Below are 12,691 nucleotides of genomic sequence, written 5' to 3' on the forward strand. Positions count from 1 at the left end.
TTTTTAAATTAAGTGTAATCTTATCTATTGGCCTGTTAAAGGAACCCTTCTTGCCCCCTTTTAAGATAAGAAAATATGTTTACGATCTTCGGGATTACGATCATTTTGCAAGATCACCAAAATACGTTGTAATGTATACAGTACTTATAAAAAGTAGATGATGTAGTATGTTTGTTGCCAATGGACAAATTTCCCAAAGAAACCAAAGGAAATATGTACTAACAACCATACGTCATCGTACGACCTTCAACAATAACCCGGCATAGATAAGTTAGAGCGAGGTAACAGTGAAAGTTGTAGGCTTAGAATAGTTTCCCGTAAGACTTAAAAGTTGTATTTTAAAAGAAAAATGTATCTTATTGCTATTAAAAATCACTTGTTGTATCTGTAAGAAACATTTTTTTTTTTTCTGAACGGTTATCAGGTATTTTTTATTCGAAAGTTCGATAGAACACTAAAGAAATCACTATTTTATGAAAGGGCAGACTAGAATATGTCAGGGACCCTCACAGTTTCCATTCACCAAAAATCATTTTAAATACAAATACTTTTCGACTTTTTTCGAACAAATTGAAACATAAAATGAATTATATAGTATAGTGAATTTTAAATGCGTACTCGGCTGTCTATAATCGATCATTTATAGACACCCTCCTAAAAAACAAGTCGGGGTGGGGGTTTAGAGATGCAAATTAAGTACTTAGATCAATATTTTATCTTTTCGTGTATGGTTTATGACCCCTTCTATGGCCTGTCAATTACGAAATGTGCAAACTGCAGCCATAGTCATTGCCCTACACCTTTGATTTCGTGCAATTTTTGTGTCGCAGCTACGAAAAAACTTAATATGTACAGTGGAATATATTAGAGTGTAAGAAGGCATATACTCAAAATAAATCATTTCGGTTGTTTAAGTTTGCTTAAGGTGATACTACATCTTCTTGATCTTTTAGTTATATCATGCATTGAATAAGGGTCTGGATTTTTTTTTTCATTTCTTAAAGGCTTTATTCTTTTGTCTGTAAGACGATTTTCACTGGTCTTTTTTTCATGTGGCCTACCATTCCTTATTTAATATACTTTTAGAACCCTTTAATTGTGTATTCATTATGCCCCCTTTTATACTATCATTTTTGCCTGTTATTGTCTTTTCTTTTAACCCGTAAACTCTCTTAAGGCGACTGCTCACACAACTAGCAGTGCACGTGTATGCACTTGTCTAAATTCCCGCCATTGCCTCCCAATGTCACTTTATTCTATCATTCATTGATGATGCAGAAGAATTGCTTTTTAACGTCCAGCGGCAAATTAAATCATTAATGCATATCCAAGTGACAATTTGGTGTTACCTGTTGAGCTTATTGACCACTTGCTTTGACGTCTTGATTTTTTTTTTTTACATTTTTTTGTCCTCGTTGGTCTTTTCGTTTCTGTTGTTATTTGTTTTAACACTTACTCACAACCTTCCATATATATAAATGTAATGTCAAACATTGATTTTTCCATTATTTTACAATTATTGACATGAATATTCATGTCCAAGGTAGCTTTATCCCTCCCAGATTGTTTTCATAAAAGTATTGCACATGTATAAGAATCACTTCTTCCACGATCAATAAGACGAAAGGATGGAATTGATACGACAGATAGGAAATTTTCTTTTTTCAGTTTTGATTGGTAAGGTGTTAACTATTATAGTTTAATAATAAAATTCTTTTTATTTAAAAAGAAAACCAAAACCAAAACTAAGATAATAATGTTCTTATATTGTAATATGATGATATCTTAACATTCTAGACTTTCAAATTTTGGGGTTTTAGTGTTCTTGATGAAGATAAGAACAGAAAATTGTTGTCAATTTAATGAAATTTGATGCAAGTAAGAGGTTTAACTACTTTAGAACCAGGTTTAATCCATCATTTTCTACATTAGAAAACGCCTGTACCAAGTCAGGAATATGACAGTGGTTATCCATTCGTTTGAAGTATTTGAGCCTTTGAATTTGTCATTTGATTACGGACTTTCCGTTTTAATTTTTCATCGGAGTTCTGTATTTTTGTTCATTTTTTCTTTTCTTCGGACGCACTTTTTAAAAGGTGTAACTCTTATTTTCATATAACAATCAAACTTTTTTATGAATATCATAAAATAGAAAAGTCATTAAAATAATTACGATTACAGTTTTCAATTATAAAAAAAAACATTTGTAAACATTTTATAAACATTTATAAAGAATTCGGAAGCAGCTACAAAACTAAGAGATTTGGTATATGTAGGATTGCAAATGAGGCAATTATATACTAGTGTTCAAATAAAGTGAACATAAGCTATTATATGTTACCATTCGGCCTTCAACAATGAGAAAAAATCATACCGTACAGTAGGCTTTGAAAGGCACTGATTTTAAAAATGTGAAACAATTCTAACGAGAAAACTAACAATTTGAACATGAACAAAAGACAACCACTAAACTAAATGCTCCTGACTTCAATCTATAAACCTCTGCTGTCGTTATACATATGCGAACAAATACGTTACGTTTGATTGATATCTCATTTAGATTGTCCTGACTTGGGACAGTATAGAAAGAATGTGAGTGCCCCCTCCCTAATCTAGGAGAGTAACAGCCCAACATAAGCAAAGTCTAACTATATAAATCAGTTGTATTTGCATGAACTTAAAATAATGGTATTAAGGACAAAACACCTAGGAATAGAATTATTAAAACAAAGCATCGATAACGTACTTGTAGATATTAAAAGTTAGTTCCCAACCAATTACAATTCATAAATAAATCATATTCAACCAGATTAAAGTATCAATCAGTACACATCCAACGGATTTAATTTTAAAATACTAAGGCTTTTCTTCCTCAGGAATGAATTACCTTAGCTGTATTTGGCCAAACTTTTAGGAATTTGGTCCTGAATGCTCTTCTGCTTCAACTTGGTACTTAATGTGGCCATTTTAACTTTTTTGGATTCGAGCGTCACTTGATAAAGTTTTTCGTAGACGAAACGCGCGTCTGGCGTAAATACAAATTTTCTACTGGTATCTATGACGATTATGATTAGTGGCCTATGCTCCACCAAGGGGCAACAGGATTAAGTAAGTAAGTATCTATGACGAGTCTATTTACTGTAGAGCAGTCTGAGAAATGAATGCCAAAATACATTTATACGTAGCATTGTAGACAAGATGTCTTATCATGAGTTCTCATAACTGTAGACTAGTAGATCTTGTATTGCAATGTATATCAATTAATGTTTTAATTTTTCAATAAACACACAAATATTAGTACCGATAAAAGAATGTTTAAAACTGTTACTGCTTTATAAGATTGATTAAATGTATATTTAAAGGATTATACAGGAATCGTATCTAAATTTAAGGGATTTGTAAACAATATCAGCGTAAAAACTAGGATGCGCTATCCTCCTGTTTTTAATAGGAGTTCTATAAAAGAACAGCCAAAGTTTATAAATAAATCTTCGTATCTTTGTTATACATAATAATTAGGTAAACTTTTTGCAAGTCTTAATTAAAAGTGTGGTAACGAAATCCATGACTTAATAGTTTACTATCTATATATGAAATGCATATATATTTAAACCAAACCCCGACTGATTCACAGGCTGAGCTTACACTTTGTGAAATATTCATACCGTAAGAAGGGGAAAATGGAACGTTACCGTTCAAAAATGGAAAAATTAACAATCTAGAACGAAAAATCGTCTCTTTTGTCGGAACTTTTGTATGAAGTTAACTGTTTCCCTTGTGAAACTGAAATATCCAAATGGATAGGAGTAACAAGTATAGCTATATGTATTAGATTCGTAGCGATAGGAGTAACAAGTATAGCTATATGTATTAGATTAAGAGCCAGTGGGAAAATTCCGCAGTAGAATAAGGAAAATATTCTAAGCAAAAATAACCTCATGGTTATGGTGTTTATTTTTTTCGTTTTAAATAAAGATTTGATGGATTATCTGTGGCTCATATAACGATACAGTAACAAGCCAGCTATCTAAAGGGAACCAATTGGTGCCAATTGGAATACACACAACAAATTTCTCGCCAAGCACCATATTTTCTTACATCATATAAATTCGGGGACTCAGTTTTAAAATTTTTGAGCTCGAACGATATAATAATTTATAAAAGATTAAACGCATATTTTACTGCAAATCTGAATATAATACATGACCGTGACATGGTAAATTTTGTTTTTCTGAAAATGTCCATATGGGAGTGAATATACATGTAGGACCCTTTGTTTGTGGTACAGATACCTGATAAATGTTGGAAAATCGGGAACTGAGGACATTTAAGGAGAGGGGATTCTCTTGAGGGATCGACTAGGGTTTTGTCCTCACGCAACTAGTTGATAATTTCAATAAAATTATTTACTTTGTGCTAACTGAAACTCTAGTTTGTATCAAAATACTAATAGGAAATTCAGTTAAATCATTTTAGTGTAGGCAGTGTTAAAAAGTGATTATGAGCATTATCACCTTTCAAAATTAATTTAGTAAAACAAAATTAAAATTACATTTATTGAACTTAAACCTAGTATGCACGTATGAAAATCAGAAACATTAAGATTTGACCCCTAATAGATTTATCAATTATTTACAACAAAGATATTCGTTCAGTTTCTCAGTTTCCCCCAAAACTGCAGTATAAAGAGAGAAACGACTAAAATAATCAATAAGATCATATCTATACTGTAAAAATGGTGTTTAGATCCTTAACACAATTCTAAGCACATCTTTGTGGTTTTTTTTTACATGTTTAGATCTAAACGTGTCTCAATACAATGTGTTTATGATTGTGTTTAGAATCATGTTTAGCTTAGAACAATGTGTTTAATTTCTATATACACTTTCATTTTTCAAAATGTTTAAATTCACGTCATGTTTAAATATTACTGAAAAATGTGTTTAGAAATTAAACACAATTCTTAACACGTTTAGATCTTAACATGTATCACAAGTGTTTAAAGCACGGTGTTTACAGTGAACATATAAAAGAGGGTCGAAAGATACCAAAGGGACAGCCAAACAAAATGTTGTGACCAACGCACCAATTGACTTCTTATCATGAGTTGCCATTCAATGACGATATTCATTCATTTTTGATGTTTTGAGCTTTTTAGGCACTAATATCAGTGAACACTTTAATTTTAAAGAAATACATAAATTGTAAACCGGAAAAATGACAAGAAAAAAAAAATTCCATTAAAGTCAAAGACCGATATTGTCAGTCTATTATTCATAAAATGTAATTGTCATTAAAATAAATTTTCACAATGTCCAAGTTTTTTTTTTTTTTTTTTTTTTTTTTTTCCTGTCCATTTTATAACGTGAATATGTTATGCAAGATTTTTATAGTAAATCTTCTCAATTGATTGAATATAGATCTAACCTGATCACAATAATCTTACTGAGCGTGAAAGATCATGGCAATAATCTTACTGAGCGTGAAAGATCGTGACAATAATCTTAATGAGCGTGAAAGATCATGGCTGCTCTTTTATCGAATGATCTTAGTATTGCACATTTGTGTCATGTATATTTGGGGTAAAAAATCGTTATTACTTGCATGTGTGTGAATGTGTGTGTACTCACAATACAGGAATATCCTTCAGATTTACACTATAGTTGGTCATCTCAACGAGATTGAGTTTCTCGTTTGACGGTGATAGTGAGAAAATCTATCGAGCTGTGATTACCGGAGGTAATTTGTTTATCCCTTTTTTTTTCTTTTTCCTTTTTTTTTTTTTTTTATCTATGATAACGGTTGTTAGTTTCATTGACAATGGCATATGCGCCCTTTGTTTCTAGCGAAAAAAATCCATATCACTTTACTGTGCTGAGAAAAGAAATTATCAGTCATTATTATATTGGTTACAATGAATTACATAGTCTTAGATTTTCAAGTGAACTAAAAACCGATAATTTCACATATGAAATAAACGTGGGTATTTCACTTATTTGACCCCTGCCACAATAGACATTGTGAAGACATCAATAACGTCGGATACAAACAAATTGTGAATGCGTAGAAAAAGATGTAGTTCCTTATATTTTCAACTGTAATATTATGAAAACACCATTTGCCATTTTAATAAAAAGAACAACTAATCAAAGAATTCAAATAGGTAAAAATGTTTAACGAGTGAATGAACAACACATTTATTCATCATGAATGCGCGTAGCACATTACAGTGCACTAAATTAATTATCAGTGTTGTTCGTTCGCGAGTTAAATGTTACGTAAATTAGCGATAAAAGGATATAAATATTATATTAGAAGCAAATTAGGATTTAATATGATTGGTGGAGAGGACTTCTGGAAGTTGTTCTTGGTGTTGTTCATTTTTCGGTTGACGACGTTGATCGAACTTCTTTTCGTAACTTGACCGTAACCAATGTTAACAAGATGGCGCCCGGGGATAATAACACAATTCGGATTGACGTGAACACAATTTATTTCCACTTCGCGTCAATCGTTAAATTAAAAAAATAAACATTAAACATTCGTTTGAAAGTTAATGACAGTTTTTGTAGGTTTTATTTAATCAAACAGAGTACAAAATTTGCGATAACCATCAAATATATGCATGCGCCAGGTCTATTCAATGACACTATTATACAATTAACGTGCGATAGAGGTTACGAGTGTGGAAAAGTGTGTTCCTTATTTCGCTTTTTGTTTAGGCATTCATTGGTGTATAAACTGGACCAATTTACTCACAAACAAATATATCATAATAAAAGTTCTCTTATTGTTTGAGAGTAAATTGGTCGATTTTATACACCAATAAATTTCTTTAGAAATGCGTTTAATCCTAGAATAACCAGAGTTTGTTTTTTTGTTGTTTTTTTGTCACAAAGATTTTTAAAATGTTGTCAAATTTTACGAACATATTATCTTTAAAGAAATACAAAATAAGTTGATTTAAAGTAAAGGGACAATTATCCTGTTCTTTTGGAATCCGAGCGAGATTATATCGTACATTATTATTGTTTTCTTTCTGTAGATTCATTGTGTATCTATTGAAAATGTTACGTGTACTTTAAACTGTTAAATTGACGACTGACATTTACAATAAACATAATAAAAGATCGATATCCCATTTCAAGATCTGAATATGACATATCTTCGTGACCAGAAGATCCCGCTGGAACGTTTATATATTTATATTTCCTTTTCGTGTTTTGCAGTTTCCTGTAGTTATTCTATTAGTGGATACAGAATAACTTTGAAAACAGAGCCATATCAAGCTGTAGCAATTCACAACAAATACAGACGTATTTTGGCAAATGGAGCGTACAATTTCTACGTTGGTAACATGAATAAATTGGTTAGATTTATTTTTTATTTTTGAAGAGCGTTGACAAGAAGGCTAAGAAAATTCTGAGAAATAAATGCTAAATTAAGAAAAATAACATTTGAGATGTTAAAATCGTTCATCATTCATCATAGATACATGTATTTACATATAAGTAATGTTATTGTATGCTGCAAAAAAACACATATTTTTGAATATTTTGATAGTCTAAAATCGCTTCATTATGAAAAAGTTATATTTTTGCCCCCAAATTAAAACTGATATAAAAAAAGAAGATGTGGTATGATTGCCAATGAGACAACTCTTCACAAGAGATCAAATGACACAGAAATTTACAACTATAGGTCACCATACTTGATGTTTCACGGAAGACGTTGTTAATTTGTGTTTAAGTACAAAAAACAAGCTATTAAGTTATACGACTATGCATTATGCTGTTTCAATTTTGTATTTAAAATCCAAAATAAATTTGTAATTTTTTTATACAGCATTTGAATGAAAGTTTACAACGCAAAGCTGAAGCAATGCTAAATTGTGAATTATTTAAAAGCACTGAGAAGGACCTGGTACCTGAAAAAATGAACATTGGTTTCAGTAAAGATGGAAGCATTGATAGTATTATACTTGAATGGTTTCGAGAGATACGACATTTTATTCCTAATTTTATGACTTGTTTAGATATTGACTCTTGTCGTCGATTCATGACGGTAGGTATATACATTTGCTTTTTAAAAAGTGCACAGATAGGTACACATGTACCTTTTTAAAAAAGTACACATGTATTTTAAAAGGTTGAAACCTTGTTGGAAGAGGAACAGTCATGATAAATGCAGTAAATTTTGTTTTATTTTATAGATCTTTGTATTTAAATGATTATTATTCGCGACGATTTATATTCGCGTTTTCTTCCGTGCAGAATTTAGGTAAATTAACAGCTCGCAAAATTAGTAAAATAACTGTAGACTTTTCAACTTAGACAAAATTCCATTCATTGCCAATCACTTTTATCGGTTCATAAATTTTGATAATGATCGATGATAAAAAGCCGTTTAATTATGAATAACAATGCGTGGTATATAGCATCTAAAGTAAACAAAATTTCCAAAACAGTCACGTTCTTATTATGCAATCGTCGTTTTTTTTTGGTAGCGTGCTCGCCTCTAGGACAGGAGGTTGTGTGTTTGAAACCTAGACAAATCAAATCTAAGACTTTATAATTTGTAATACCTACTTCTCCGCTAAGCACACGGGGCTCGAATCAACAATTTCATTATTAATAAGCTAGAAATACAGTTGATACTACTTAGAACACTCGGTCATCTTAGCCCTTTAAAAGAAAGACGAACAGCGCTAAAAAGGAAATACATGTACATGAAATTTTGAAGACAAGCAAAAGTCCTCACTGATATCTATTTTGTCCCTTCTCGAATCAATTAAACATTTCATTAATATTGCCAGTATTTCATCCAGCTGGTTGAATTTGAAGTTAAATACGACTAAAGATAATTTATAAAGGAACATACTTTCGAAGAGCAAGGTAAGAAATATTTAAAAAAATAAAACAGTGGTTATTACAACTGCTGAAGCATTGTACGGAGAGGTTGTTTTTGGAATTTTGAATGATTGTAGACTTGTTCTGATTATTTTGAATATTATTATCAGCATTATTCTATTTTGCAGATGATCAACTCTCAATATACCCAGATAGGATGTGCTTTCACAAATCAATGCACAATTAACAATAAAAAAGCCAGCGTTCTTGTATGTCTTTACGATGGAGGGTAGGTGTACTTCTTTTAACATATGAACTATAAATAATATGAAAATAAATATTGTACAATTAAAATAAGGACTCTACCATTGAAATTCGCAAAAAATCTAGAAAAAGGTATTTTCAACCATAAAAGGTTTTGGAGGAAACATCAATTAGAAAAGTCATTAACAATACGAGCAACTGGAAATAGATAATCATCAGCCTCGAAATGAGATTGTCGATGAGTGTGCTCACAGAGAAAATAGCTAAAGCTTCACAATCATTAAAAGGTTGGACAGTTCTAAAATCTTGCCAAGCTGTAATGATAACAATAAAGATTAAAAGCCGTTTAGTTATGATTGTCACTATAAGAATTTTTTAAAATACATTTTTGGGTTTGTTTTTTTACAGACAAAGTTTGGTTCCACCCAATCTGAAACGAGGATCCCCTTGCACAAAGTGTTCTGGCACAGAGAGTTTCTGTGACAACGGATTGTGTGGTATGTTTCGTATTCAAATTGATTTTTTTTTATTATTTCTTTGTGATTCAAAAGTTGTCTAGTTAACTTTTGATGCTATTTTTTCAATTGTTTTTTAAGTAAATCAAAAATTCACATCCTACACTATAGATATAGTAAGTCATGAGCATGCATCTATTTAGTCGATATAGTCGTTATACACTGCGTAGAGACTAAAGACTGAGCATTGAAAACCCTTTTAAAATAGCGTGATCTCAGTTTGAATTTTCTTATTTATCTTTTCAGTTCCTTGTGATGCATCTTCAGAACATTGTGGTAAGTATATATTAAGTATAAAAAAAAATTCATAAAATACAAATCTTATGCTATACTTAAGAATATATTCCACTAACTTTGAAGTATAAAATTAAGAAGAAGTGGTGTGATTGGCAATGAAACAACTATACGAGAGAACCGGAATGGCGTTGATGACCTCAATTATAGGTCACCGTATGTCCTTCAACAATAAGCAAAACCATCATCGTAGAGTGAGCTGTTAAACAGAACGACATGATTAATAAAAAAAATCGGACTAGAAAACTAACTGCCATATGTATGATTTAGCACGATTAAGGTTACATAAATAAGCGAGTGAGCAGTTCTCCGCGAACAATGGCAGGACATTCTGTAACATATATGCCAACTTATACCTCATTTAGTCTTTGTATAGGAGAGAAGTCTGGTTGCTTTGGTAATCTGGATATTTTAGTACGGCTATACATAACAAAAATTGTAAGTCATTATGACATAACTAACATGCCGTTTTCTTTTACTAATTTATATACTTATATATTTGCATTTGTTTTAATCGTCTTTTATTTTTAGATTGCCGGAAAACCTGCAACAAGTCTGGAGTTGGATCCGGCATTCTTAATATTTCCACTTGTTCTTGTAGCTGTCAGTTTGGCATGGGACCAAATTGTGACGGTATATTGGATAATTTATCTGTTGCTCATATCCCGTCAGGGTTTCATGTTTTTTTTGCAATAAAGTATAATATTATATTTGAAATCATCAGACAATCTTTTTCCTAGGAAAATGATGCATTGTTATTCAGATCTTTTTTAATCGGAAATTTAAATCACACCTACCAATTTTATCTATATTTGTCTCAGTCTGACATATATCTTCCTAATGAGAAACATAGATTTCAAGAGATTAGAAGTACATAATAAACAAAACAGGAAAATAGAAATGACAATTAATGAAACGTCTTATTCTGTTCGACATGAGTTTTAAACTATATAAAGACAAAATTACATAATTATACTTTATTTATACTTTACACTGACCGGAAGTACAATGTACGAATACAAATATTTCAGTGTTTTATAAACTAGTTCCTTTTTTAAGCATTCATAAGAACTGAATCTTACAATTTAGGAATGTATTACAAGTTAGGATTCACAAACAAGAACATTCATTGTTTTGATGCGGCTATAAAAGGGCATATAGTTCATGAAGCATGTTTTAACATATGAGCATGCATGCTCTGTAACAATTGATGACACTGATATCGTGCGAAAACTGAGTACAATAAAAACAGGGTTGAATTCAATATCGTAGCAGCATCGTAGCAGATACATAGCATACATAGATACAAATGTAGTCTATAGCTACACGTTCAATAGTCAAAAGCTACATAGCACTACGTAGCAGCTACGATATTGAATGCGGCCCTGTTCACGATAATGTAGACTAAGGTAAAGAATAAAACGCACTAAAACTGAATAAGCTTGAAGAAATGGAAAATGATTTTATTATAACATAGTCACGATAGTATTAAGGGTTAGTTGAACTAAAAGAAAAGAATAGAGATGAGATAGTGCTGATATGAAAGATGATTGTCAACTTCACGTGCACCTTTTTTTAACGATATCTATATTTTTGCGGTATACACTCAACTAATGTATCTTTTTGAATATACAATAAATGCTTGAGAACCAAAAATTCCATATTTTTTATAAATTATGTCAGCCTAGAACATGCTTTCGTGTTTTTTCCTCAGCAGGAACGTATACATGTACATGTACTATGTAATCAACTTAGGCTACGATTTGTTTTTCCTCCTGATTTATAAAATGGTGATTAAGATAGGTGTGTGGCTTCCAATTGGAAACGCCAAGTCTGTTTTCCTAAATATATGTGTGTGCTTCTGCTCTTTCTATACCCACCAATATTAAACAAAATCGTACGGCACATTGCAAAATTGGTCTATAATATTTAAGAAAAAAATGATCAGAAGAAAATGAAATATTTTTTTATAATTTTAGAGCCATGTAAAAATCCGGAACAGTACTACGATTACGATATTTGTGGACCAATAACTGAATCACAGTGTCTAAGTGATGACGAAGAAGAACGGTCATTACTTAAGGAGTTCTGCCCGGAACAGTGCCTTTGTAGTAAGTATTGACGGCAATTGAGTACGGTTAAGCGGTTTATCCGTGTTCTGTGTGACTTAATTCAACTGAGATGCAACCATTTAACTTCAAGGTAGGGGGATGGGGTTGTTTTTTGTAGAAGTCAGGTGGTGGTTTTTTTTTGCGCAAGACACGAACATTTTATTCAGTTTGTCGACGATATCCGTCAAATTATCATTTTATATTCATGATATTTTTGTTGGTCATCAGCTTGACCATCATTTTTTCTTCAACAAATTGGGGTTCAATATCGTTTTAGAAAGAAAAAAAAATACCCCCTCCCCACACTATTGAAATTAAATGGTCGTTCCCTTACAATTTGATTTCTTTTATATACTAGTATCCTGAAACAATGTTCAGGTTTTAGATGATGACTTATTTTGTTTGTTATGTTGGCAAGCAATTAATCAGACTTTTTTTTCGAAATTATAAATTATTGTTAAGTATTTGAATTCTGGTTTCATGTCAGTAAAGCTATCATTTTAAAGGTTGGATGTTTATACTTTATTCTTATAAATATTACTTTTTAATTGATTTTTAATGATGGTTCATTTATTGCAGAAAAAATTGCCAACGCTACAGTCCAAGGTGCAAGCGGAAGTTACGATATTGACTTTTTAGACAGCTAATATTCGGGCAG

At 31.3% G+C, this 12,691-nt stretch overlaps 1 protein-coding gene across 1 annotated transcript; it reads left to right on the forward strand.

The window, feature by feature from the left end:
* Positions 1-1,596: 1,596 nt before the first annotated feature.
* Positions 1,597-12,691, forward strand: LOC134700392 (scoloptoxin SSD976-like). The gene is made up of 9 exons (XM_063561778.1): positions 1,597-1,677; positions 7,230-7,369; positions 7,846-8,064; positions 9,038-9,138; positions 9,522-9,610; positions 9,875-9,904; positions 10,454-10,555; positions 11,902-12,033; positions 12,613-12,691. Exons 1-9 carry the CDS (start codon positions 1,629-1,631, stop codon positions 12,678-12,680), a joined length of 930 nt encoding a protein of 309 aa, XP_063417848.1. The 5' UTR covers positions 1,597-1,628; the 3' UTR covers positions 12,681-12,691.

The sequence above is a fragment of the Mytilus trossulus genome, unplaced genomic scaffold, assembly GCF_036588685.1.
Source record: "Mytilus trossulus isolate FHL-02 unplaced genomic scaffold, PNRI_Mtr1.1.1.hap1 h1tg000138l__unscaffolded, whole genome shotgun sequence".
NCBI lineage: Eukaryota > Metazoa > Mollusca > Bivalvia > Mytilida > Mytilidae > Mytilus > Mytilus trossulus.

Excerpts from the sequence above, each read along its gene's own strand:
- LOC134700392 (XM_063561778.1), top strand. The coding sequence starts at position 1,629 with ATGGAATTGATACGACAGATAGGAAATTTTCTTTTTTCAGTTTTGATT. Across the intron at positions 8,065-9,037 it reads CTTGTCGTCGATTCATGACG|ATGATCAACTCTCAATATAC; the intron begins GTAGGTATATAC and ends TCTATTTTGCAG. Across the intron at positions 9,905-10,453 it reads TGCATCTTCAGAACATTGTG|ATTGCCGGAAAACCTGCAAC; the intron begins GTAAGTATATAT and ends TTTTATTTTTAG.